The following is a 27347-nucleotide window of genomic DNA, read 5'->3' on the forward strand; positions in this document are numbered from 1 at the left end:
GTTCAGCTTTTCAGCCACAAAATAATGTTTCTTCTTTTTTAATAATCTTTTAAAGTAATTTTTTCCTATACTGCTTCTTCTTTCAATTGTAGTTCAGTAAAATACTCATTTTCATTTACTGCTAAGAGTTTACGTAGCCTGAAACAAAGAGAAAGAAAGAAGTTAGATGGTCGTCTCAGATCCCTGGACCGAGTCCTGAGGGCCAGCTAGTTCCTTGACCTGTCAGTCCCACGGGTGCCTGGTCACCAGCTGGTCTCCGGACACCAAATCCTTGGGAGGGAATGAAAACACCCTCAGCCAGGCAGGGGCGTTTGGGAAAAGCAGCTGAGATTTGGGGGTGCCTCAGGCACCCCCGAGGCCATAGAGCCCGGAGGATCCCGTCCGAGTTTTGGTGACAGGGGGAAGCTACCCCTGGGTGACACCCGGCCGCCCTGGAACGTCCCAAGCGTTGGTCCTGAGCTTGTCGTACCGCACCCTCATCATAGTCAAGCCCCGTAATTTAACTCCAGTTCGGTTTTGCCTGTTTTACCACAATTTGAATCAATTTCCCTTATCCGGGCGGAGGCCACACCCCTGGTGCGCCAGGTCCTGCAGGGGTGAGGGGCAGAGTTCTTGGGGCCCAGGTGGGATGACTGCGGTCCCACGCCCAGGTGGGCCTATTCCGAGGGTGGAGGGGCCGGGCTTGACGCGGTGAGCCTGGGCATTCAGCCAAACCCTTATGGAGGCCTAATAGAAGTTACTTGCCCAAGGTCCTTGGTCAGAACCTGACCTTTATCTTGCCACCCACTATCCCACTTTCTCAGAGGCAGTCAACGCTGTTACCATCACCATGACATTCCCAGAAGATACACTAAATATATGAATCAGTAAATAGGACAACAAAAGTCATTTAAAAATAATTTTAAAATAGAACAGATTAGAGACAAAAACTATATTATTTCCAATTCCTATTGGGCCCCAACAAGGTTCATACAAGGGCTATCCTCTTGATAGTTTTCTGAATTCTACAAATTTCATGAAAGTTGGAAATCCATTCACCGTTTGCAATACATATTGATGTATTTAATAAAATTGCATGGACTATATCGTTTTCATCCCTGTACCCCAGTACTAAGTTCTCAATAGTGACAAAGAGCTGAGACCCACATTTCTACTGGGTGGGTTTGACGGAATTTCTGTATTGCTGGGTCACCATGAAATCCATGGTCTTCCTTCCACTTTGCATTTCCAGCAATGTAGCTTTATGGAGTTATCCTCAGGTAAGTAGTGAGACCCTTTGGAGCAGATTCATGACAGGGTGGCTTAGTGATGCGTCACGTTGACTAGCCTAGGTTTCCCAGAACTCCCTTCCCCATACGCTTCCGGTTAGAATGGGCCACAAGAAACCTTTTATGTGCTAACTGCAGGGAGAAGTGAAACAGCAGCATGTTGTTTTAACGCTTTGATAGTTGGTGCAGGAGCACCAGGCACTGTTGCAGTTCACACGTTGTCATATATCTGCTGGCTGCCTCCTAGGTGTGAAGTAACAGGTCTGAGGCTGCTCCACCTCTCCAGGATCCTCCTCCAGCTTCTCAAATTCCTAGGCCAGATGCATATTTAACTCTGTGGTGAAGGGCACCAGTTTCTTCTGCAGGACACCCACGTCATCGAAGTTGGAGGTGGTGAGTGACATGGGTTCCAGGCCATCTGCAAGGGGGGTCCAGCTTGTGCTTGTGGGCGCCAATGTGTCCTCGGTCTCCCACATTTACATCCATCTTCCCTTCCCGAATGCCTGCCCTGCAGACTTCAAGCTCCAGCATTAGATGCAAAGACAACAGCCTTACAGAGACTGTTTAACCTGCTCCCACAATTGCGTATGGTCAAATACCTATAAATCCCTTAATATACATATATATATATACATATATACATATATATAAATATACATACATACATATATATAAAAACTTTATGTCAGTGGTGCTGCTTTTCTAATTGTACCCTGATACACATGATAACCAGATTCTTATTTCATCAGTCAGAATACCAATCAAATCAATTTCACATAGGACATCATTGTCAAAATTAGCAGAATACTAGGGTTGGGTGGTTGGATCCTGGGAGGAGCAAAACAATAGCAGAAAATTATCCAGTCGACTCTGGCTGAAGTAGGTGGGACAGGCAAAGAAAGGAGCAGAAGAGGGTGGCAGAGAGCTGTATCATGAGTTACAGTAGGGAAATAGCTAATCTACATCTGAATTATTAAAGCTGCAAGGCTGGAACTAGAGTAAGGCAAGGGATGCACAAAAGCTACAAAATTTAAGGGGCACACACTCAGTCCCGACCTTGTAAAGCTGGCTAAGTAATGATCTCATGTCTCATCACTTTTAGCACTATGAAAAATATTGGACAGTGAGGCAGGCTGAGCCAAGACTGGCCCTTTGACAGGACTTGAAGCAGAAACTCATACTCCTAGTAGACGGGCTGAAAGCAGAAACCAAGCATGAATGTCAAGGGGCAGGGGACACAAGTAGTCAAGAAAGATGAGCCAAGCTGACAGTTCTACTTGGAAGACTGCTTTGGCTGAAGAGGAAGAGGGAGGGAAACGCAAAATGGACAGCAGCCAGTGTGGAAGGATACCCTTAGGGTTTGAGGAATCTTACGCAACCCCAGAGACCTGGAAAGAACCCAGTCTCTGGATGCACAGGTGCTCTAACAAGGTGATACAAGCACACAGCCTTGGCACCCCTAGACCATGCTAGAGACAGCAGTGTAAAGGATTTGTTATGCTTAAAATTAATCCACCCTGTTTTTGGAGTTGCTGGAAACTTGTTACTATATTATTACACATTACTGAACTCAGGATTACAGTTTATGGGTTAGTGGCTTAAAGAACAAGGATTTTACATTAATTAATGGTTTAATTCTAGACTCTATCAATACTAGCTGTTTGACATTGGACAAGTTATTTGATTTCGGAGTCTGTTTTTCCATCTGCAAAAATGGGCACAATCAGTCTTCCTGAAAAGACCATTCTGAGAAATAAACTGGGTCCATAAGGAAGAACTCAACAGATTGCAGTTCCTTTCCTTATTTATTCACATTACATTTTCAATTGCTGTCTCCCTGAGGAAATGTTTAGAGACACTGCCAGGTCTCACCCAGAAGCCATTTAATAGTTATGAAGAGGGCTGGTTTAGCTTGTTTATGGTGGCTCTAATTCTATCCCCCAGCCCCAACACCAGCTCCTCCACCCCTAACAGTCAAACTTCTTGTCATGTTCAGGCTTCTGGGATTTGCACCATTTAGAGCAGATGCACCAACTTTCTACTTTCTCTTCCTTTCTTCCTTACTTCCTCTACAAGCTCAAAGGACTGAACAGGCCTGCTCCTCTGGTTTGGTGGTGTTTCCAGTTCCCACTGATTCCTACACAAGCCCTGGCAATCGCTTTACGGTCCAGCCTCTGAGTAGGTCAGTGTTGTCTCTCATAAAGCCGGTCTGTAAATTTCACCTTGAATCCTACAGTCTGCAGAAGCCTCCAGTCTACTGCTTTCTAGTTCCAGGTTTTTTAAGGTCCTTGGACCTAGAGAAGAGGGAGCAGGTCTGTATGTTGAATGTTTGCTATGTACAAAATGGAGCATCATAAAACCATTTCCTACTCTTCTTCCCCTTATTTCTTCTCTCTCTTCTAAAATCTTCCATTACAAACAGCACATCACTCCCTTCTTTGTTATATGTAATGATTTCATGCATAGGGAAACTGTTTCCCCAGTTAGATTATAAGCTCCCTGAAGGCAGGAATACTCCTGAAAGACAAGCCTTCCATGGTCATTGTATTCACTGCTATTCTCACCCACACTGCAGTGTATCCAGCAGGGACTTAATCAGTAGCTCTGTAATTGCCCAAGTGCAGATGGAGGGACTTCTGACCTGCAGAAACTAGTTTGTAGGAACAAAAGAACCCAGGTACTGAGGTCAATGGTTTATGTTGTCTATGTCTGGGGCTCTGTGTGGGGCCTGTCAACATTCCGCAGGAAGCAGCACTCCCCGTCCTCTCACTATCCCAGTCCTTATAGGCACTTAGCCTTCATCCTGTTGCCAGGCGTGCAGGGACAGTTCTGCACAGCAGATGAAACTGTTAATAACCTCAACAGGCCCAGGAAAGGCTCAAGAAACATAGCCTAACCCCCTCCACAGAGGATGCTCCAGGAGGTACAGGACTAGTCCAAGATCACACACTTGTGTGTCAACCCAGATCTCCTACTCATCCACCACTGTCCAGCCACCTGCTCATCTCTTGGAGACTCTAAAGGTATTGAAGACCCCAAACGATGATTCTCTGAGTACAAATTTAAAGTCTGACTCCTGCTGGTTTTTTCTTAGGGACCAGGCTTTCTTTCCTTTTTTCTTTCTAATCTCATCACAGGACACCAAGTCCTCTCCCTTGACACCCCCCACCCCCCCAAGATAAGCCCTGACCTGGACCTCAGGAAATCTCTAGGGGCCTACACATACCTCCTCACTGATCATGATCAACACAGTGTGGGGCCTTTACCTCCTACTGCACCATGCCAAAACACTCAAGGCTCAAAACTCAAGGCCCACATCTGACCGGAACCCACCCCATCCCCACCCCTCACTATACGGGGCACACCTTGGCAACCAGACTGCTGTGTCCCGAAGACGGGTTCCACCCAGGCTGAAAATCTCCGTGATCTGGGGAAGAATTAACATCATGGGTCAACATGGCTGGTTGGGTTAAAACTAGGTCAGGGCAGGGTGCGGTGTCCCCGAGCACTGACCACTGGCGTGCCAGCCCCTCCTGCCTCCTCTGGGGCCGAATCAGAGGCTGAGTCATCCTTGCTCTTCTCTTTGTCCTCCTCAGGGTCAGGTGGCTCTTGCTTCACACGTGGCAGGCCTGAGTCTACTCCCTGGGAGAGGTGGGAAATAGGCAACAGTCAGAAAAGCAAGGTCGGCCTAAGGAAAGAGTCTCTTATTGGCCAACCTGTCACTGTGCTCATAAACCCCACTTCTATCACACTTCCGCACAGAAAAACCATCTGTCTAAAGAATTTTTCCCATTCCCCACAGATTTCCATTTTTTCTATTAGCTGGGCAGCAAAGCAGGCAGAGCCTGGGGAAGGCAGAGTAATTCTGTGGAAAGGCTGCAATCAGCACACCCATTGCTCTGCTCAAAGAACCACCATCACGGCTCACCATCACTCTGCTCACAGATCACCCATCACTGAGCCCCACCTTGCTGGGGCAGCCTCGCAGCAACACGGGAGAGGTCAGGATGGCTCTGCCTGGTGTCCAGTCTTCCTGAGCATCCACCTTCTCTTGCTTCACCTGGGGTAAGACCACAACCCAACTCAGGCCAGGGCACTGGGCCCCCTGTGTGAAGGAGGATTGCAGCAGACTTGGTCCCAGCTTCCCGGAACAAGGCTGGATAGGGTTGGGAAGGGCAGGATGAGGTGGGGCCCTCACCTGCAACAGGGGTTCTGTGGAAGCTGGGGCAGGGCCAGGTACCTGCACGGGACTGCTTGCACCCTCCCGTAAGAACACAAGGTCAGTGCCAGGCGGGGGCAACACAAAGCCATTGCCTGCTTCCTGTTTCACTGGAGTCTGGGCTTGGTTTGGTCGGGCTGTGGGCGTGCCCGAGGGTGTCTTCAAGGAATGGCCCACACGGGGCCGTCGAGTAGATCCAGGCCTCTTTCGACGAGGGTAAGGTGGGGGTGACACTGCCCCATCCTCAGACCCTGACCAGACACTTGGCAGCAGGCGCTTCTGTGAGAAGAGGTTGGGTGTTATGGCCACCTGTAGTGACCTGACCACACTACCCTGCCCTGACCAACAAGCCTGCGGATCTCCCTATTAGTACCAGCAGAAAATCTGCTTATATGTGAGCCCCTTATCACTGAGCCTGCTTGTCTCCTGTTACCAGTGCCAATGCCACCCAAATTTCTCATTTACATTGGCTCGATGTCTACTAATCCTTGACCAAACCCACTGCCCCACTCACCCCTCTGAAGTTGCAAGACCCATCTGGCCTGTCCCACCCCACATACCAGGTCTGTCCACCATTCCCAGGCACTGGGGGACCCGGTACCTAACCTATCGTGCCCACCTGACCCTTCCTGCCCCACCCACCATGGCAAACTGCAGGCATTGGCGCCAACGACACTTCTGGCGCTTCTGGTTACTGCCCCCGAATTTGGGCTTGTCGAAGCAGAAGTCACAGTGGCCACAGTCCATCCGTCGCAGGCAGGCTGCACAGGCCCCACACTTGCGGTTCTGCCGGCGGTTTGTGTAAGGTTGCTGGGGGACAGGGGAGACAGGGGTACTGTTGTTAAGACTAGTACAGTACTGTTCCTGTTGCTCCTCCACTAGCCCCATGGGAGGGAACTGGATGCACAGTCTTAGCCTGACTCCCACTAGTCACATGTCAGTGTCTGCTAGTCACACCACCAGGCACTATCACTGAACCAAAAAACCTCTCGATACGATTAACACTGTGACTACTCCAACACAGTATCCATTACTCTATCTGCCAGTCCCCACTAGCTACCAAGACAAGGTCTCTGACCTCCCCACCTCCAGTAGGATTCTGCTGACCCTCGATTAGCACCTACCACACCTGCTACGTCTACTCACCCTATGTGAACTCTGATCACTGTGGCAGCTTTTTCTCTTATAGCCCCACCAGAATGTTACTTCATCTGACATTAGGTACTATCACTGCACCTGTTGATCCCATAGTAGTCTCTCCCCATTGTCTGCTTATCCCATACTGGTACCCATTACTCTGCCTTGCTCTTCCCCTATTAGGCCCATTGCAGCATGTGCTTCTTTGGGCTTAACCAAATGCCTTAGGAGAGTCTAGACTTGTCCAGGTAAGATGGGGCCACTCACTAGCTCGTCCTCGTCTACACAGTAATAGATGAACTCAGCAGGTGATGAGGGGCCCAGGGCTCTGGGGTGCTGCAGAGGCAAATGGGGTGGGGTCATGTTAGGTACTGGGTAAGATTAGGGTTGTGCCTTCCCCCACCCTCTAGCGCCTCACCAGCTCTGGGGACTCTGGAGGCTGAGGTGGAGGAGGCGGAGGTAGTGGCTGGGTTCTGGGACGCCGCCGGGCAGCCATCTTGGAGTCGCAGCCTCCCCTGCGGCGGCTACGCTTACCCTAGGAGAAAGCCAAAAAAGTACATCAGTTTAGGCACGGTGGCACCAGGCAGACACAGGACCGCCCCCCCACCCCCCACCCCAAGGAATGCAGAAAGCATGCATGGGACAGACAGGCAGTGTGGGATGGGGCACTCACAGCAGGGGGAGCCACAGCTAGGGGAGGGCGTCGTTGACATCGCTGATGGTGGCGACGCAGGCGATGAGCAAGATGCTGGCAGACAGGGGCAGGTAGGTAGAGCCAGGAAGGTGAGAGTAGGGAAAGGAGAAAAGAAGACATGAGGTGGGCAAGGCCAGGTTGGGAGGAAGCAGCAGCAAGTTTAATAGCAGAATGAGCTCTGCCCCAGCCCTGGCCCCACCAGCACCAGTCCCTCCAGCCTGACTCACTCGTAGGCAGCGCCGCTGGATGCACCTCCACTGGCGCCTGAGACCAGGGCGGGGAGGGCGAAGGCAGACTCGGCAACGGCCACAGTCCTCTCGGGTCTGGCAGCCCCGGCATACTCCACACCCTCGGCTCTGTTGGGGGGCCAGAGGCATGATGCAAGGGGCTAGGGCTAGGAGGGCCAGGGGCTAGGGTTAGCCTTGGGCCCACCCCACCTGCCCAACCCACCTTTTCCACAATCCTGAGGCACCGTCTCCGCTCACACTTGCAGAACAGCCCTGAGGCCACATCATGGGGCAGCTGCAGGAGGCAGGTGGAACAGGCCCCGCAGTCCTCCGTTACCCGGCAGGCTGCACACTCTCCGCAGCCCACACGCTGCAAGGAATCGGTGGGGCAAGGTCACAGACTTAAGCAGAGTGACTCCAGGAGCCGTGCCCCTCAAGAGTCTGCTGACCCTATGTTAGCTCCCATCGCCATGTCTGCTAGTCCCCCATTTGCTTCATCACTGTACCTGATAATTACTGATTAGCCAACATCATTGAGGCCATCACTATGTCTACCATTCCCATTAACCTCATCTACTAATATCCTATTAACACCCATTACAGTCTGCTGACTGCAGCTAGCTCCCTACGGAATAACTAACACCACATGGATCCATCACCATTCCTTCAGACCCTCCCCTACCTCCCATTACATCTTGCTCCCACCACTCACTTGTGAGGAGGAGGAGGTCATGCTTACCTTAAACATCCTCTGCTCCCGGTTGAAAGCAATTCTCTGCGCTGGGGAGGGGGGGAGGAAGGTAAGAGATGAGGAAAGGGAGCATTAGCTATCTGACCTCATCCAATGCCTTTGCCCTGACATTCACCATTCAATGTCTAGCCTGACACTGGTGTCCTAGACTGTCACCAGAACTATTCCGGCTCCTATCTCCCCGTGTCCTAGGGGCCACTCACCTCTGCAGTCCTTGCACAATGTCTTGAGCCGCTGCCTTCCGGTACCATCCCCTGAGAAGCTGATTCCACAGTTCTCACAGTGCCTGGGATAGGAAACATGAGTGTGGGGCCCTGAGTATATACCCCCAATCACAACCCTCACCCACTTGGCTCACTTTAGGCCAACACTCACCCAGGTGCAGGGAGCGAAGCTGGGGCCGTGTCAGCATCAGCCTTGGTTTTAGCCCCTGAGGCCTCCTTTCTGACCTCAACCCTCTTGGATCCAACCTGACATTTTCGAGCTTTAACAGGCTTCGAAGGCTTCTTCCGCTTCCTGCTGGGGAGAGCCAAGGATTGGGCCTGGAAGTAGGAGCAAGGGCAGGAAGAATGTAGGTCAGTGGGTGGGTTTTAGGTGGCTCAGCCCCCCTTGCATCTGGGTACCCACACTGTGTCGCACCTTAGGGGCTGGATAGCACAGGATGCCTTGTTTGAAGTCGAAGAGGGTGAGGTCGCACGAAGGGCCCAGGTATCGAATCAGCTCAACTTTGCTTCGGATCCTGTCTCCTGTGGGGCTGGAGATGGGCCAGAAGTGATTGGTACCCAGGTGAAGCCATTGCCACTCCACCCACACAACTCTCCCCCTGAGAGGTGGACAGGCCTGCAGGGCTGGTGGAACACAGAAGGTAGCATGGATCTGCTTGGCCAGGCCCTACCCCAACTAACCCTCAGTAGCAAGAATATTAAAGGTATATAAATAGCAGCAGATATACAAACATTAATTAATATAAATGCAAATGAATGTGCATGTATTTATAACATATAATACCAGTGGTATTCTATATAAGTTAAACACAAATAGGAACACAAATACATTAAGTAAAATGTAAATGTGTTAGCAGTATATACTAAACACACAGACAAATAAACTTATGTGAGAAACAAATGTTTAAAAATCTACATAGCCCTGGCCAGGTAGTTCAGTTGGTTAGAGTGTTGTCCCGATATGCCAAGGTTGCAGGTTCAATCTTCAGTGAGGGCACATACAAGAAGCAACCAATGGCTTGGCCGGCATGGCTCAGTGGTTTAACATCGACCTATGAACCAGTACATCACAGTTCAATTCCTGGTCAGAGCACATGCCCAGGTTGCTGGCTCGATCCCCAGTGTGGGGCGTAAGGGAGGGAGCCAATCAATGATTCTCATCACTGATGTTTCTATCTCTCTCTTCCTCTCTGAAAGCAATAAATATAATCCTATCTAATAATAGAGAAACATGGTAATTAACCATAACTTCGCTACGCTTCCCATTGGATATCAGCGAGATATGCAAATTAACTGCCAACAAAGATGGCGGCCAGCAGCCAGGCAGCTGAAGCGAACAGGAGGTTTGCTTGCTCCAGTGAGGGAGGAAGCCAAGGTTCCCCGCGTGCAGCCGCCCAGCTCTGAGCTCCGGATGCAACAATGTTGCAATTATAGAAGCTAAACAAACCCAGAAACCTGCTTTCAGCCGCCAGCGGGCTCAGAGCTTAGAGCGCCAGTGATGGCAACAGAGTTTCAATATAGAAACTAAACAAACCCAGATACCTGCTTTCAGCCAGCCACAGCCTCAGAGCTGGAGCCGGCTCTCAGCTCCAGTGACAGCTATAGAAGGTAAATAAATCCCAGAATAAAAAAAAAAAAAGAAAAAGAAAAGAGGCTGGGAGCTTCAGTTGCTCGCCAGCCTGAAAACGGCCTTTAGCTCCTCACCCAGACTGGCCAGGCACCCCAGTGGGGACCCCCACCCCGAAGGAGGTGTGATCAGCTGCAAACAGCCATCAGCCCGTCATCCAGGCTGGTCAGGCACCCAAGCGGGACCCCCACCCTGATCTGGGACACCCTTCAGGGCAAACCAACCGGCCCCCACCCATGCACCAGGCCTCTATTCTATATAATAAAAGGGTAATATGCAAACTGACCCTAACAGCAGAACGACTGAGAATGACTGGTTACTATGACACACACTGACCACCAGGGGGCAGGCGCTCAATGCAGGAGCTGCCCTCTGGTGGTCAGGGCACTCTCACATTGGAGGAGCTCTGCTCAGCCACAAGCCAGGCTCATGGCTGCCAGTACAGCGGTGGTGGTGGCAGCCTCTTCTGCCTCCTCAGCAGTGCTAAGGATGTCCGACTGCAGCTTAGGTCTGCTCCCTGCTGGCAAGTGGGCATCCCCCGAGGACTGCCGGGCTGCCAGAGGGATGTCTGATTGCCAGTTTTGGCCCAATCCCCCGGGGAGCAGGCCTAAGCCAGCAAGTGGTCACCCCCGAGGGGTCCCAGATTGCGAGAGGGCACAGGCTGGGCTGAGGGACCCCCTACCCCTGAGTGCACAAATTTTTGTGCACCGGGCCTCTAGTGTTATATAATAAAAGGCTAATATGCAAATTGACCGAACAGCAGAATGACCGGTCGCTGTGATACACACTGACCACCAGGGGGCAGATGCTCAATGCAGGAGCTGCCCCCTGGTAGTCAGTGTGCTCCCACAGGGGGAGCGCCCCTCAACCAGAAGCCCAGAGCCAGGCTCATGGTTGGTGAGCGCAGCGGCGGTGGCGGGATCCTGCCTCTGCAGCAGCGCTAAGGATGTCAGATTGCCAGCTTAAGCCATCAGTCAAACATCCCCCAAGGTCTCCTGGACTGCGAGAGGGTGCAGGCCAGGCTGAGGGAACCTGAGTACACGATTTTCAGGCCTCTAGTGTGTGTGTGTGTGTATATACATACATACTAGAGGCCCAGTGCACAAAAATTTGTGCACTCAGGGGGGCGGGGGGGGGTTCCTCAGCCCGGCCTGTGCCCTCTCGCAGTCTGGGACCCCTCAGGGGATGACCACCTGCTGGCTTAGGCCCGCTCCCCAGGGGATTGGGCCTAAGATGGCAATTAGACATCCCTCTGGCAGCCCGGCAGCCCTCAGGGGATGTCCACTTGCCAGCGGGGAGCAGGTCTAAACTGCAGTCGGACATCCTTAGCGCTGTTGAGGAGGCAGGAGAGACTCCCACCACCACTGCTGTACTGGCAGCCATCAGCCTGGCTTGTGGCTGAGCAGAGCTCCTCCCATGTGATAGCGCCCTGACCACCAGAGAGCAGCTCCTGCATTGAGCGTCTGCCCCCTGGTGGTCAGTGTATGTCATAGTGACCAGTCATTCCCAGTCGTTCTGCTGTTAGGGTCAGTTTGCATATTACCCTTTTATTATATAGAATAGAGGCCTGGTGCACGGGTGGGGGCCAGCTGGTTTGCCCTGAAGGGTGTCCCAGATCAGGGTGGGGGTCCCGCTTGGGTGCCTGGCCAGCCTGGATGAGGGGATGATGGCTGTTTGCAGCTGGTCACACCCCCTTCAGGGTGGGGGTCCCCACTGGGGTGCCTGGCAGGTCTGGGTGAGGGGTGGAGGGCCGTTTTCAGGCTGGCGGGCGACTGAAGCTCCCAACCGCTCCTTTTTTTTCCCCCTTTTATTCTGGGATTTATTTACCTTCTATAGCTGTCACTGGAGCTGAGAGCCGGCTCCAGCTCTGAGGCCCGGCTTCAGCTCTGAGGCTGCAGCTGGCTGAAAACAGGTATCTGGGTTTGTTTAGCTTCTATAATTGAAACACTGTTGCCATCGCTGCCGCTCTAAGCTCTGAGGCCGAAGCTGGCTGAAAGCAGGTATCTGGAGCTTGTTTAGTTTCTATAATTGCAACTTTGTTGCTTAGAGTGTAGCTTAGAGCAGGGCGAGGCAGGCGGGGAACGTTGGCTTCCTCCGTCACTGGAGCAAGCAAGCCTCCTGTTCGCTTCAGCTGCCTGGCTGCCGGCTGCCATCTTTGTTGGCAGTTAATTTGCATATCTTGCTGATTAGCCAATGGGAAGTGTAGCGAAGTTACGGTTAATTACCATGTTTGTCTATTATTAGATAGGATATATATATGCAACCAATGAATGCAGAAATAAGTAATACAACAAATCTATGTTTCTCTCTCTCCCTTTCTCTCTCTCTCAAATCAGTCAATAAAACCTACACATGTGTCCATAAATATACATACAAATAGATGTGTAAACAAATAAATGCAACTACATACAAAATAAAGTGTAAGTAACTGATGTTAGGACACAATACTCCACAGGTCTCTCGCAGTTATGCATGCTTTGCAAGAAAGGCACAAACTGTCCTTTGCTATTAACTGTCTTTTCAAAGATGTTTGTACAGTAACTAACCTCGGGAGATAAGAGGAAGGGTCTCCTAGAGCAGTGGTTCTCAACCTTGGCTGCACATTAGAATCACCTGGGAATTTTCTTTAAAATTCTGATTTCTGGGCCTCATCCTCTGGAAATTCTGTTTCTTTGTTACTAATGTTGTGGCCTCACCCCATAAAAAGAAACAGAATTTCCGGAGGATGAGGCCTAGAAATCAGGATTTTAAAAAGATTCCCAGGTGATTCTAATGTGCAGCCAAGGTTGAGAACCACTGTTCTAGAGCAAAAGGAAGACATCCTTGCTGTCCTAAACATCATAAAAGATCGGATTCCTTAAGCTCAGGGTTCTTACCTACAACACAACCCAGTGCATGTGCAGTGCTAGTTAGCCTTCTTCATTTCACCCTGTCAGAACTGGCTTTCAGGGAATCATTCTGGATACTGCTATTGCTAAGAGTAATAAACTCATCTCTGACCCAGGAATCTCATATCTCCCAACAGCATCCACAAAACTGTGACATTCACTGATATTGAACTTTGATTCACTGATATTGAACTCAATTGTTATCTTAACCTAATTAGGGTAAAATCTCTGATCCTTTACAGTTCTTGAGAATTGCACTTACATTTACAAATGTTGAAAGTTTTATATGCTAAAAATATGTGAATAAGTGTAAAATTAAATATAAGTAAATGTAAATATATTTGTAATTTTATTATTCCTCCAGAAAAAAACAACTTAGACAAAGTTCAGGAAGAGAGTAGAAAATTTAATAACTAGCATATCACAAATATATCTTAAATCCTTATGCGTAAATTGTTTATAAGTATGTATGTTTATGAATTATAGTCAAATTTCATTATTCCTGGTAGTTATGCTCTATAAAGTCAGCTTGAACACTGCATTAGTGAATATAGAACCACTGCTCCTAGTAGAACTACAGGTTGAGTTCCTATGAGCCTGTGGTCACAATATTTTTGTAAACTAATCCTATGTAAGCTTTTTTTTACGTGTGTTTCTGTGTAAAGACACCCTAGTTAATATATTCTTCTTATAAATAACTAACTGTGTGGTCTTTGAATGATGTAAAGCCAGAAGCTTTGAAGCCCATCTGCATTATATAGCTTTCTTTGCCAATGTCCTTGTAACACAATCCAGTCTCATCAGCATTGAAAATCTACTCTTCTGTATAGCTGCTTTCCCACAAAACACTTGGCAGGTATTTTTTAAAATCTTCCGCAGACTTCTAATCTGCAGGACCTGCCTTGCATGCAAATTTAACATTTTTCACAATATATCACCTTTGAAATGTTTGCGATAGCCAGTACTAGTGGCAACAGGTTTAACATTTTCCTAAACTGGAGCAACATGATTGTCACTGTTCTGGGCTTTCAGCCTCATAATGCTGCCCACTACACTTTATTGGTCAGCATCTCATAGAGCCACACAGTTAGCCAGTCTTCCACCTTTTCCTTAGCTTCATCACGTACTATAGATATTACTTTTGTGCTTTCTGAAGCAGCCTCATGTACAAATTGGCAAATTTCCTCTTCTTTTTCTAGATGTACCACACTTTTGATTCACTGACATTGAACTCACAGCTGACAATACTGCAACTCAAACCTGAATGAAGTTTATTTAACACTAGAGGCCTAGTGCACGAAAATTTGTGCACTCGGGGGGTCCCTCAGCCCGGCCTGTGCCCTCTCGCAGTCTGGGACCCCTCGGGGGATGTCCACCTGCTGGCTTAGGCCCGCTCCCCGGGGGACTGGGCCTAAGCTGGCAGTCAGACATCCCTCTGGCAGCCTGGCAGCCCTCGGGGAATGTCCACTTGCTAGCGGGGACCAGGCCTAAGCTGCAGTCAGACATCCTTAGCGCTGCTGAGGAGGCAGGAGAGGCTCCCGCCACCACCACTGTGCTGGCAGCCATCAGCCTGGCTTGTGGCTGAGCAGAGCTCCCCCTGTGGGAGCACACTGACCACCAGGGGGCAGCTCCTGCATTGAGCGTCTGCCCCCTGGTGATCAGTGTGTGTCATAGTAACCAGTCATTCCCAGTCTTTCTGCTGTTAGGGTCAGTTTGCATATTACCCTTTTATTATATGTCTGGTGCATGGGTGGGGGCTGGCTGGTTTGCCCTGAAGGGTGTCCCGGATCAGGATTGGGGTCCCACTGGGGTGGCTGGCCAGCCTGGGTGAGGGGCTGAGGGCCATTTTCAGGTTGGCCACACCCCCTTCAGGGAGGTGGGTCCTGCTAGGGTGCCTGGCCAGCCTGGGTGAGTGGCTGATGGCTGTTTGCAAGCTGGCTACAGCCCCTTCAGGGTGGACGTCCCTGTTGGGGTGTCTGGGCAGCCTGGGTGAGGGGCTGAGGGCTGTTTGCAGGCTGGTCAAGCCCCCCAGCAGGGACCCTCACCCCTTGACAGTGTGGCTAGCCTGGGTGAGGGGCTGATGGCTGTTTGTAGGCTGGCCACAGCCCCTTCAGGGTGGGGGTCCCCGCTGGGGTGCCTGGCCAGCCTGGGTGAGGGGCTGATGACTGTTTGCAGGCTGGCCACAGCCCCTTCAGGGTGGGGGTCCCTGCTGGGGTGCCTAGCCAGTCTCGGTGAGTGGCTGACAGCAGTTTGCAGGCTGGCCACAGCCTCTTCAGGGTGGAGGTCCCCGCTGGGGTGCCTGGCCAGCCTGGGTGAGTGGCTGATGGCTGTTTTCAGGCTGGCCACAGCCCCCAGCCACCCAAGCTCCCAGTGGAGGCTAGCTGGAAGCAGGTATCTGGGATTTATTTGTCTTCTATAATTGAAACTTTGTTGCCATGAGTGGAGGCCACAGCCAGCTCAGGGCTGGCGGGAAGCTTGGCTTCCTCCATCGCCCAGGCAACGAAGCCTCCTGCTTGCTCCAGCTCCGTGGCTGCCGGCCGTCATCTTGGTTGGGTTAATTTGCATATAGTCACTCTGATTGGCTGGTGGGCGTCCCTTAGGGCGTAGCAAAGGTACGGTCAATTAGCATATTTGTCTTTTATTAGTGTAGATGTATTTTCTCTTATAGCACATCACAGACTTCTTGCACTTAAAACACTAGATAGCACTTCAGCACTATGCTTGGGGGGCCATTGCAAACAGCACAAAAACTTGAAAAACACAGCACTAAGTAGACCATGAAAAGGACTTATTTATAGTATAACTGCTGGAATAGAAGCCTTTGTTCAACCTGGGAACAGGTGCATCAGGCTACTTAAATTGTTCTTGCTGCTCTTTGCATGTCTACCAATGACCATGAAAACATAGCTGAGCAATGACTTTGGGGGTACAAATTGTAGTGAGTAGGCGAATTTGCAAATATGGAATCTGCAAATAACGATCAAATGTAAATGCATGATTTTAGCTCCACCCATAAATTTAACCACAACCCAATTTCACTCTGCCTAACCAAGCTAAGTCCTACCCCTGACTCTGCCCACAACCCAACCAGTACCTCTGGTAATAGGTGTCTGAACGTCCGCAGGTGGCACCTGACTTTCGAAAAACCTCACGACGCTTCCAGCCGGGGCCCAGGGCTGGGCAGTCCAGCCACTCCTCAGCCATGGGAGCCACAGGAAGGAGCAGGGGCCTGCAACATGGAGGGGGAAATGGGAGAAACAGAGCCTGTCGGCAGGGACATGCTGTGCCCCAGGCCACGTAAACCACTGGTATCTATTAATACTTGTGCAAAACCAGCGACCTCTCACAGGCAACTGGCCAATATAAGGAAGAGAAACCCCCATTCCCACCAATTCTTCCCTGTCCTGGGCCCAGGCACTTGCCATTCGTCATTCTCTAGACCTGGAAGCCCCATCCTCAACCCAAGGGTTCCCCCACCTCACTTTCAGTGCCCCGGTCCGTTCCTCCCCATCCTTCCCCTGAGAGCCTGTCATTTCTCCCCACTGCCCACCTGGCAACCTTTCGCTCTTCCTCCTTACTTCTCCCTGTCCTTGGCCCAACAGCCACTCTCTGTCTTGGATCTACTGGCTCCCTATTCCTCCCTTTGTCACCGCCATGCTCCCCCTCCTCAGCTCAAGAGGCCCCATTCATCTGCCCTCGGGCCGCTTTCCCAGCCCTGGACGCCAGTGCGGATTCCCATCTGCTCCGCTGACCCCGGAGTCCCCGGTGTCTCTCCCTCCCTCCTTCCTTCCTACCCTCCTTCCTTCCTTCCGTCTCATGTCCTCTGATCCTGCTCCCTCGATGCTGCCTCGATTCCCTGTGTCCTCCTCCAGAGTCCCAACTCCTCCACATCCCCAACCTGAACAGCCCGGCTCTCAGGCCTTCTGTGCTCAGCCTGACCGTGTCCCCTCTTGGTCAGTGTTCGGTCTCAGCTCCGGGGCCCCCCATTCCTCTCCTCAGCGGCTACGAAGCTCTCTCACCCCTTCCCTTCGGCGTACTCGTCCTCAACCCCCCTCACCAGCCCCAGGACCCCGCTTCTCCCCTCGGCATTCTCAGCGCCCCGTCCGTCCGCTGTTCCTGTCCCCGGACCGTGCTATCTCTGACTGTCAGCCTCCTGACACCCTATCTCTCCTCGTCCTCCATGAGCTATCCTGTCCCTCCCTTTCACGATCCAACGCCCCCAGTCCTCTCCGTCATCCTCCTGAGCGGTCCTCGGTAATCCCCTCGGTTCTGCACACCCGTTTCTCTCTCTGTAACCGGAGAGGCCCCGATATCACCCCTCATACCCCTAACTCCTGGTCCGGAATCCCGACGGCGCCACTGTCAGCGTCCGGAGCCCCAGTCCTCTCCGTCTTCAGCCTAAACCTCCCCATTCCATCCCCTCCATATTCCGAAGCCGCCATTCCTCCCACTCATCGGCCTGCGGGCCTCCTCCGTCGGCGTAGCGAGCCTCCCTGCTCCACACTCCGCCTGAGCGCTCTCCGCTTCCTCCCCCGACTCTCACCAGCTCGGCTCCGGGCCGGTAGCTTTCACAGGTCTAGGTCCGCGGACCCATTACGAGGGTTCCCGCCAGAGGTTCCGGCCTTGCCCAGCTCCTCTTCTTCCTCCTCTGCAGCCGCTCAAGCGGTAGCTGTCGCCGCCGCGGCCGTTCGTTGCACCCGAGACCGGAAATCCGGGGCCCACCCCCAGGGTTCCGCTCCCCGAGAGACGCGTGCGCACGAGTGTCCGGCCGGCACTTGCCCTTAGTGGGGAGGATCGCGCGCCTGCGTGCTGAGTCCCGCAGCAGCGCGCGCCCCTGGCCGAGACCGGCTGCGCTTGCGCGCTGCAGCCCAAGTACCCTCGCCTCCCTACCGGAGACCCGCAGCTCCAGCGCTTCACGCCTCGCCAGCCAGCGCGCTCTCCCCACTGCCCCCACCTCCTGTGCGCCTGCGCTCTCCAGTCCCAACCGAAGTGGGCGTGGAGGGTTGGGGCTGGGCCTGTGCTCTCCGGCTCCCCGTTGCCTAGGCGGTCTCCAATAAGCGTGACCGGGAGGAATGGAGGGAGGGGGGCGCAGGCTGGGGTGAGCCCGAGCCCTCCTCTCCCACCTCTCCTAGGTCGCGCCTACGCTCTGCAGTGCCTGCCAACATCTCCCCCCACCACTGCGTCCCGCTCTCTGCCCCCCGCTGAACAGTTGCAGGAGCGCGCGGAGGGTTCAGCGCTTGGCTCCAGCTCCTTCCGCGGGTACTCGGGAGGGGGCGGTGCCGCGCCAGAAGTAAACAAGCGGGTCGGTCCACCAACTAAAGAGACCTGGTTCATCCCTGGAAGGGCGAGCTGTGGGGCCCACTGGACCGGACAACCGGAGAAGGCCGATGAAGTTCCTGGCACAAAGTTAGTGGGGTCCTGCTGCATACATATCCCAGAAATGGGCTTTATGAGAAGAGGGAGCTTTGTGTCCATCATTGAATACACCTCTGGTCTGGAGAGATTTTTTAAAAATTGACTTGAGAGACACAAACATCTATTTGTTCTTCTATTTATGTATGCATTCATTGGCCTTTTTTGTTAATCCTCACCAGAGGATATTTTTCCATTGATTTTTAGAGCATGGAAGGAGGAAGGGAGTGAAACATCAATGTGAGACACACACATCAATTGGTTGCCTTTCACATTCCGAATGGAACCTGTAACCCAGGTACGTAGCCTTGACTGGGAATGGAACCTCTGCTCCTTTGGTGTGCAGGCTGACACTAACCCAGTGGTTCTCAACCTTTTGGCCCTTTAAATACAGTTCCTCATGTTGTGACCCAACCATAAAATTATTTTTGTTGCTACTTCATAACTGTAATGTTGCTACTGTTATGAGTCGTAATGTAAATATCTGATATGCAGAATGACCTTAGGCCCGTGGTCAGCAAACCGCGGCTCTCGAGCCACACGGGGCTCTTTGGCCCCTTGAGTGTGGCTCTTCCACAAAATACCAACTTCTGCGCATGGGCCACGAAGTTTCAATCGCACTGTACGTGTGCGCCCACACGTGGTATTTTGTGGAAGAGCCACACTCAAGGGGCCAAAGAGCCGCATGTGGCTCGAGAGCCACAGTTTGCTGAGTTGCAGTTTGCCAACCACTGTCTTAGGTGACCACTGTGAAAGGGTCGTTCAACCGCCAAAGGGGTCACGACCCACAGGTTGAGAACCGCTGCCACTGAGCAACTGGCCAAGGCTCATTGATTTCTTGTATGTGCTCTAACTAGGGATGGAAATCACAACCTTGGTGTATTGGGACAACTCAGACCAATTGAGCTACCTGGCCAGAGCTGGTCTGGAGAATATTAATGCTTACACTGTGGTAAATCAGCCACACACTGAATGAGTGCTGACTGTATACCCACTGTCTCAAAATGAGAGGCTGAGAATGCAGGCCATTGGGCTCTCCCTCAGCAGGTCATATCCCCACAGCCCAACGGGGTAACCTGCACCTAGTGGGTGCCACCTGTGTATACTCACAGCCTACACAGGTACTGGCTCATCTACTTCAGGAATTTGAGAATTCAGATGCAACTGAGTAAAGTTCGGAGACCAAACTTTGGTTATTCAAAATTTTATTAACAAAACCAGGAAGAAAGGAAGCAAGAGTGAGCAGACTACACTGTTCCACCCAGGCATAAAGAATGAAGAAACAAGGATACAGAAAGAAAGGAAGAACGTTTGAGTCTGGTAAGGGTAGATGGGCAGTCAAATGATGGATGGGCACAAGGAGAAACTGAGAGACCACTGGAGAAAGACCAATGGGGGATTCCAGGCAGCTCCCCAGCCCGGGGTGAAGGCTGTGAGGACATCTGAGCCAGAGGCTCAACGGTCAGCACTGGAGCGAAGGTCGGTAGTGAGTGGGTCATGCTGGATGGTTTGATGCAGCATCAGGGCCAGTAATCCTGCCCGGTTTGTCATGGCTGTGCGTACATTGCGCTCCTGCTCAAACAGCTCATCCAGCTTGTACCACTGCCAGAGGAGCAGAAGGAGGCCTGACATGGAGCTCTGGAAGACCCGCCTCACCCTGGCCACATCCAGCACCAAAACCTACCACGCGCACACGCTCCAGGTCCACTTCAGCACGCCGCAACTTCTCCCAGCAGTAATGGCGGTTGCACTGCCGCTTGGGCAGGCGGCAGAATTCACCTGTGAGCTCAAAGACATCACGTACAAGGGGGCACCCACATACCTCGTCAGCTGGCACCTGCAGGAAGACAAAGCATGAGGATGGATGGGGTGTGGTAAGGCAGGAAGGAGGATGAGAATGGGGAGGGGTCAGGAAAGAAGGGAGGAGAGAAGGAATGGAGAGTTCAGAGAAAGTGGAGAGGTACGGAAAAGGGGAGGAATCTATACTAATAAAAGCCTAGGTGGTCCTCGTGCCCTCACACGCAATGTTGCCACAAGATGGCCGCCACAAAGATGGCTGCACACACAGCAGAGGCAGGGCCCAGCGGCCGCTCTGCATGGTGAGGCCTAGGGGTCCCGTGGCTCTGCCCGGTGCTGAGACTGGTCCCGGCGTCTCCACTGCGTGGAGGAGGCGGGTTCCGGCAGGGGAGGCAGATCACGGCAAGGGAGGGCAGTTGTGGCCATTGGGCTGACAGTGGAGGACAGGTGGGGGCCATTGGGCCAGCAGGGGAGGGCAGTTGGGGGCCATTGGGCTGGCAGGGGAGGGCAGTTGTGGGTGATCAGGCCAGCAGGGGAGCAGTTAGAGGGCGATCAGGCTGGCAGGCAGGCGAGCAGTTAGGAGCCAGCGGTCCCAGATTGTGAGGGGGATGTCCGACTGCGGTTTAGGCTCAATCCCACAGGGTCTAAACCAGCAGTCGGACATCCCCCAAGGGGGTCCCAGACTGGAGAGGGTGCAGGCCGGGCTGAGACACACTCCTCCCCCCGTGCACGATTTTCATGCACCAGGCCTCTAGTCCTATATAATAAAAGGCTAATATGCAAATTGACTAAACAGCAGAACCGCCAGTCGCTACGATGCACACTGATCACCAGGGGGAAGACGCTCAATGCAGGAGCTGCCCCCTGGTGGTCAGTGTGCTCCCACAGGGGAGCACCATTCAGCCAGAAGCTGGGCTGACAGCTGGCGAGCGGTGGCGGTAGCGGGAGCCTCTCCTACCTCCGAGGCAGCATTAAGGATGTCTGACTGCCCACTTAGGCCCGTTCTCTGGACTGCGAGAGGGCGCAGGTTGGGCTGAGGGACCCGCCCCGCCCCCACCCTGAGTGCATGAATTTCGTGCACCAGGCCTCTAGTAGAGGATAAAGAGGCAGGGACAGGGGGAGGAATAGGAGATGATGAGCCAGATGGGAATTATGAAAGTGGTCGGGTAGGAAAGGAAGGAGGAGACGGGGGGGGGGGGGGGGGGGGGGGCGGGGAAGGGATGCAGGGCAGTGAGGAAGGGAGGATTGACAGAATGTGAGGAATTGAGGGAAAACCTTACTTTGGGGTCCCGTGAGTGCTCTGGGCACAAGACCTGGAGCCGCTTACAGTATGTCTTGCTCTGAGGATTGTAGACATCACAGAAGAGTCGTGTGGCCCTGGGGGTTTGGAGTAGAGAGAGAATAGTAAAGGGGGAGAAGGAAAGGGGACCATCTATCATACCCATCATGATATCCTACCCCAACATTTTACTTCTGACCCCAGCATTAACCTACTTGCTCAAAGTCTGCATAGCACCCACACTCACCCTTCAATGCGTGTGGGGTACATGGACCCAAAGGACGTCTGGCTCTCATACTGGAAGGATGAGCACAAATGGAAAAAACTGTGGATGTGTGCTGCATGCCCTCCCAATACAGCATTCAGCACTGTCCCCCAAGGACCCACTGATGTTCCCACACCATCTGCCCTTTCAGGCTGACACCCTGACCTTGGCATAGCAGCGCTCCATGTGGCGCAAGGCAACACGTGGGTTGATGGGGTGCCCGCAGGAGACGCAGAAGATCTGCAAGTCTGTGTCGTCACTGTCACCCTCATTGCTCTGCATGGAATGGAAGGAATGATGAGGCCAGGCAGGACCAAGTACTGGGCCCTGCAATGCCATGCCACGCTTGCTCACCTCCTCATCCTCTCGCACAGCCTGCTGCTTGGCGCGCGCAATGATTGCCTCAAGCTCATGGAATCGGCGCTCCATTTCCTGAAGGCGGGTGCGGGCACTCTGCTGCTCACGGCGAATGCGTTCAAGGAGCTTCTTGCCGTGCTCTTCAGCAATGCAGGGGCTCTGCTGCCACTGCTGGATGCGTTGGGGGAGGATCTCGTAGATGCGACTGCAGGAAGCAGTGATGCAGGTAGAAAGGTGGCAAGCAACAAGTAAGTGGGGTGAGCCAAAGATGACAGAATGGCCGGGTGACTAAGTGGTGAAGATAAGTAAACAGGTGACCGAATGGTGGATGGATGGGTGGACAGGTAGGTGGGTGCTTGGTTGACTGAATGGTAGACAGGTAACTGGCAGACATACAGCGTGATCTTATCAAGCCCTGTCCTATACTTCCCCATTCCCTTGAACCCTCCACAAATGACTCACTTGGCTGCCAGCTTCATGCCACAGTCATCTGAGCAATACTTGGAGGTGGACTGTGCAGCGCGCACACAGCCAGGCCCGAGGCACTGCGGTAGCGATGCTGGATCCTTGACATCGGCTCGCTCCGGGTGTTTCCATTTGTCTTTGTGCTTCTGCTTCTGCCGATGCCGCTTATATCTCTCCTCCTTCTATGGGACAACGCAGGTCAGGACAGGGTAGAGTTGAAATCAGCCCCATACCCGTCTCCCCTCCATCCCACCCCTTTCTGGCTCTCACCCCATTCAGCCCTCTGCCCTCTGCCTTTGCACACACGTTTCACCCTCTCCATCACCTTCTTCTCAGACTTCTTCTCCCGACGCTTTACATGCTTCACTTTCACTGCCCTCTTCCGCAGCGCAGGGTCCAAGAACGGGGACTCCTCTGTGTCACTCATCCAGGGCTGCAAAGGAGGCATACACTGACCCCCTTGTCCCACTCATGACTACCCCACCACCTACTCAGTTCCCAAATCAGCCTTCCATACCCTCTGCCTCCTCTCCTTTCATTATGGATATTCTGCTTCTGTAACCTCCACCCTTCCACCATGGGATGCTCTGCCTGCTCACCAGGCCGTGGTCATCAAAGGCCCCTGCACATAAGTCCTGGTACAGGTCAGGGTCCAGTGGTAGGTCCTCATCTGAGAGTGGCTCAGGTGTGGCTGTAGCCTCAGGTGGGTCCTTGACTACTGATGACACCACTGCCCCCTCGTCCTCACGGATGCGTCCCAGCTTCTGTGATGGCTGTGGCTGCTGCTGGGTGGGCAGTGGCCGGCGAGGTCTTGGCAGGGACTCTGACGATGTCACTGGCGAGAGCTGCAGGGCAGAATCTCAGGACTGGCCCTGAACAATCTGCCCGCATGCCCCGCCCCGCCCTGGGAGGCTGGACTCACCGAGGAAGGGAAGTACTTGTACGATTCCTGTGCCGGCAGGAGGAAGGCCCAGTTCAGCCCCAGGTGGACGGAGGGTGGCTCTTCCCTAGTCCCTCCAACACGTGCCCAGGCCACCAACTAGCCTACCTTGCCATCCCAGGCACACCTGCACCCCGACCCGATAGCCAGGACATGCTCAGCCCTGCCCTACCTGCCCTGACATGCCTGACTACCTAGAAACACTTAGCCTACCCTGCCCACCTGGGGTTGGGGGGCTCCCCTGCTAGACCAGCACTTAGGTCATGCCCCATTCATGTGGATGGGCCAGGCTCCTTTCCACCTATTTATACGCAGTTAAGCCCCACCCACCTAGTGCACCAATTCTAGCGTCAGTCACCTCTTCCTGCACACACTGGCCCCCTAACCTGACCCTGCCCAGCTCTGCCCATGCTCACCCGGGCCCGCAGCTGGCACTGACGCAGCCGGCATTTCTGCCGGATCTTGTTGGGGCCCCCAAACTTCTTCATGTCCCGGCAGAAGTCACAGTGGCCACAGTCCTCAGTGCGCCGGCAGGCCTCACACTCGCCACACATTCGGGCTGACCGTTTGATCTGCTGCTGCTGCTGCTGCTGCTGTTGCTGCTGCTGGTGATGCTGAGGGAAGGGGCCCGGAACACAAATCAAGAACCCAGGTAGGGCCTGAGCTGGAATCACCTTACCTATCCCAGCCACCACAGCCACTCACCTGGCTGGGTGTGGCCATCAAGGGCTGTGGAGAGGATTTGTGGGGCGAAGCAGAGCCCCGAGCAAGCATGGCCCCAACCCCTGTGCCTGACCCCGCCCGACGCTGTAGGTCTGGATCCGGGGTAGGCCTCTTGCGCCCTCCACCCTCATCCCGGGGCTCACTGCCGTCTCGCTCATTGCTGTCCCGTTCCCGTGACTTCTTGTGCCGATAGCGGATCTCCAGCTTGGGGTCTTTCTCTGTGGGCCAGGGTGGGTTGGCATTGGGGGGGTTGGCTTGTCTCGGAACTTTATTCCTCTTCTCTTCTGTCCCACCCAATGGCGCTCTCCCCCCTACTCTGGGGCAGAGGGGTCCCTCCAGTGGGGTCCTCTGTGTTGGCTCACCACAGAACCATCACCCTGCCCGCAGAACCGTACCCTTACTCCCCCTGACCCAGCACCCCAGTAGGGCTCCTCCTCCCCTCTCTCAGCCCCTCCCGCCTACCTGTCCCGGCCACCCCTCACCTCGGCACTCCAGGCAGTACCACTCCCGGATGGCTTTAGCCATCTTCTCCGTGATGCGGATGCAGTCCCCATGGAACCACTCATTGCAGTTGTCGCACCCGCTGCAGGGGAAGGGGCGAGCGGTGGGGATGGGGGGCTGGACCATCGCCCCACCTGGCCGTGGGGCCCGACAGGTGCAGCCCCGCCCCCCGCGCCCGGGCTCACATCATGAAGCAGTTGATGTCCGGTTTGCGGCAGATGCAGTAGATGGGCGCGTTCTCCCCGTTCTCCGACTTGCTGTCCTCCCCCGCATCTGGAGGCTCTGGGTCCGAGCCATCCCCGTCCTGTGGGACCCCCCACACAGAGCTCCTTAGAGAACCCCCGTCCCGGCTCACCACGGGCCCCCCACACTCTGCCAGGAAGACTTCCCGTCCCGGCTCCGCACACAGACCTCCACTATGGGCCCCACGGACGCCCCATCACTGCCCCCTGACCTGACCCCTCGCATGAAGCCCGGCCACTGTCCCCAGACCTCCCGTGCTCGCCCCACAGACACCCCCTCCCTCTACCCACACTCATAGGGCTCAGACCAACACCTGCCGCAGGTTCTCCCCCAAAGACTCCCCATCCCGCTCCGCGATCAGCCCCAGGCCCCCCACTCCCCGCCCCTCGCGGCTCCCCAAGATCCCGGGATGCAAACAGCCCCGGCACACTGGCCAGCACGTCAAACTCGCTGCGGGCGGGCCGCACGCCTCGTCCATTGAACGCACCCCTCGCCCTTCTGCCCAGGGAGCCCCCGACGGGCCCCCCCGGAACTGCCGCCGGGGGTCCGCGCTCAACTTCCACGACGGACCCCACAGCGGCGCCCCCACCGCCCCCCGGCGGCTCCGGCATCCGAGGGCGGGCGACCCACAGGCCCCCCCACTTTTGCCCCCAGACTCCGGGTCCGGGTTGACCACAGACCCCCCGCGCGTCTGCCCGCGGACCCCGCCGTGACCGCCGCCGCCCGCGCCGCCGCCCGCGCCCGGCCGGGTCCCGCACTCACCATCGCGACCCCGCCGGCCCCCCGCCCGCCCGCCCGGACCACTCCACGGCGTCCGCGGCGGTTGCAAAGGTGCTCACAACCACTTCCGCTTCTGGCGCGCCTCCCGGGCGCCGTCGTCCGAGTGCGCAGGCGCGGACGTCAGCGCCGCGACGGCCCCGCCCCCCCGCGGCCGCCGCCGCCGCCTCCCGGCGCCGCCATCTTGGCCGCTGGGGCCGCGGGTTCGCCGGGAGCAGGGCCGCGCCGGGGCGCCGCTTCCCCCGAGGGCGCCCCACCTCGTCAGCGGAGTCCGTCCGGCGGCCGCTCGTTCGTGCGGACGCGGAGGTGGAGGCGGTACGGAGGCGCGACGCCCGGGGCCCCCGGCGCCGTGAGGGGGCCGCGCGGGCAGCGGCCGGCCGGCGGCTCCCGGGGGCGAGGCCGGGCCGGGGGTCGGTTCCGGGCGCCGGGGGCTGGCGCTGCAGACCAGCCGCCAGGGAGGGCGGCCGCTCCCGGACCTGCCGGATGGAGTCGCGCTCCTCTCCTCAGTCACTGTCCACGTCTCCCTCCGCCCGGCTTTTCATCTTTATTGTTGAAAGGACCGCATCGACCCTTCCGGCCCTCCCGCCCCGGCCGCCCCCCGGGTGTCTGTGTCCGTGGGCGACGCGTGTGTGCCTACGAGGTCTCTGACTGATGGCTCCCCTCCCCGCCTGCAGGCTGTGCCCGCTTCTGCGCCTCGGGGTCTGTTCTGTTCAGCAGCTGATTTTGTTCCTCAGAGTCCACGTCTGAGGGCGATCCTGGGATATTGTCTTTCTCTGACGCTGACTTGGCTTCCGCACGTGTTCACGGCGTTCGCGCTCCGAGGGAAGCGGCTGCGCCCTGTCCCGCTCCCATTCCTTGCAGGTCAGCCGGGCGGCCGGTCAGCCTCCGGGCCTTGCAAGGGGACTCACCCTGCAGGACGGCGCGGCCGGGTCAGCCTCCGGGCCTTGCAAGGGGACTCACCCTGCAGGACGGGAGCGCCGTGCACAGGAGAAGGGGCTGGACCAAAGTAGACTTGGGATCTGCTCTGACCACCGGCTTCACCAGGTCCTCCGCCGACCACACCCCACACACACACCCCTTCATCACCACCACCATCGCAGTGTAGATTTGCCTCGTTCCTGGTGATGTCTACTTTGTTGAAAGCATTTCATACATATCCAGCCATCTCGCCAATAAAAGTAACTTTTTACATTTAAATGATGTACAATAAAGAAAATCTGTACAGGTCAGAGCTAGACATCCCCTTGGCCATGCTCTAGCCTGGGCAACTATGGAGGTTAAATGAGATACAACATGTCAGCGTTAATTTAATTTTTCAGCTTTTAAATGTTTTTATTGATTTGACAGGAAGGGAGAGGAATAGAGAGATGGAAACATCAATGAGGGAGAAACATCATCAATTGGCTGCCTCCTGCACACCCAGAGTAAATGTCCACATTCAGAGTTATAGTTGTTCTTTAAGATGAAAATGTTCCATGAAAAAAAGTGGCTAGTTTACTAGTAGTTCACAACACAAACTATCATTGGAGTACTTTTCCTCGAGACAATTCTTG

General features: G+C 54.4%; 2 protein-coding genes across 14 annotated transcripts; both read right to left on the reverse strand.

The window, feature by feature from the left end:
- Positions 1-56: 56 nt before the first annotated feature.
- Positions 57-17757, reverse strand: MBD1 (methyl-CpG binding domain protein 1). Of its 12 annotated transcripts, none has more exons than XM_070421145.1 (17): positions 17579-17757; positions 16130-16264; positions 8936-9050; positions 8672-8838; positions 8500-8582; positions 8285-8325; positions 7769-7915; positions 7546-7674; positions 7298-7372; positions 7043-7159; positions 6892-6960; positions 6130-6297; positions 5467-5766; positions 5236-5373; positions 4782-4910; positions 4634-4695; positions 57-138 (listed from the first exon to the last, which is right to left on the reverse strand). In XM_070421145.1, exons 2-17 carry the CDS (start codon positions 16237-16239, stop codon positions 66-68), a joined length of 1923 nt encoding a protein of 640 aa, XP_070277246.1. In that variant the 5' UTR covers positions 16240-16264; positions 17579-17757; the 3' UTR covers positions 57-65. The 12 variants fall into 12 exon arrangements, with proteins under 12 accessions (XP_070277246.1, XP_070277244.1, XP_070277248.1 ...); XM_070421143.1 differs by lacking the exon at positions 57-138 and adding an exon at positions 885-1783 and having other exon boundaries at positions 5509-5766; XM_070421147.1 differs by lacking the exon at positions 57-138 and adding an exon at positions 885-1686.
- A 1878-nt stretch (positions 17758-19635) lies between these two features.
- On the reverse strand, positions 19636-25854 carry CXXC1 (CXXC finger protein 1). 2 transcript variants are annotated; one of them, XM_070421158.1, is made up of 15 exons: positions 25780-25854; positions 24960-25078; positions 24756-24856; positions 24256-24491; positions 23967-24164; positions 23533-23559; positions 23210-23455; positions 22936-23043; positions 22608-22789; positions 22143-22350; positions 21954-22064; positions 21771-21820; positions 21525-21621; positions 20132-20284; positions 19636-20049 (listed from the first exon to the last, which is right to left on the reverse strand). In XM_070421158.1, exons 1-15 carry the CDS (start codon positions 25780-25782, stop codon positions 19903-19905), a joined length of 1986 nt encoding a protein of 661 aa, XP_070277259.1. In that variant the 5' UTR covers positions 25783-25854; the 3' UTR covers positions 19636-19902. The 2 variants fall into 2 exon arrangements, with proteins under 2 accessions (XP_070277259.1, XP_070277258.1); XM_070421157.1 differs by having other exon boundaries at positions 22608-22792.
- Between the last annotated feature and the right edge of the window lie 1493 nt (positions 25855-27347).

Source organism: Myotis yumanensis, unplaced genomic scaffold, assembly GCF_028538775.1.
Source record: "Myotis yumanensis isolate MYYU_CA2020_CCGP unplaced genomic scaffold, mMyoYum1.0.hap1 SCAF_7, whole genome shotgun sequence".
NCBI lineage: Eukaryota > Metazoa > Chordata > Mammalia > Chiroptera > Vespertilionidae > Myotis > Myotis yumanensis.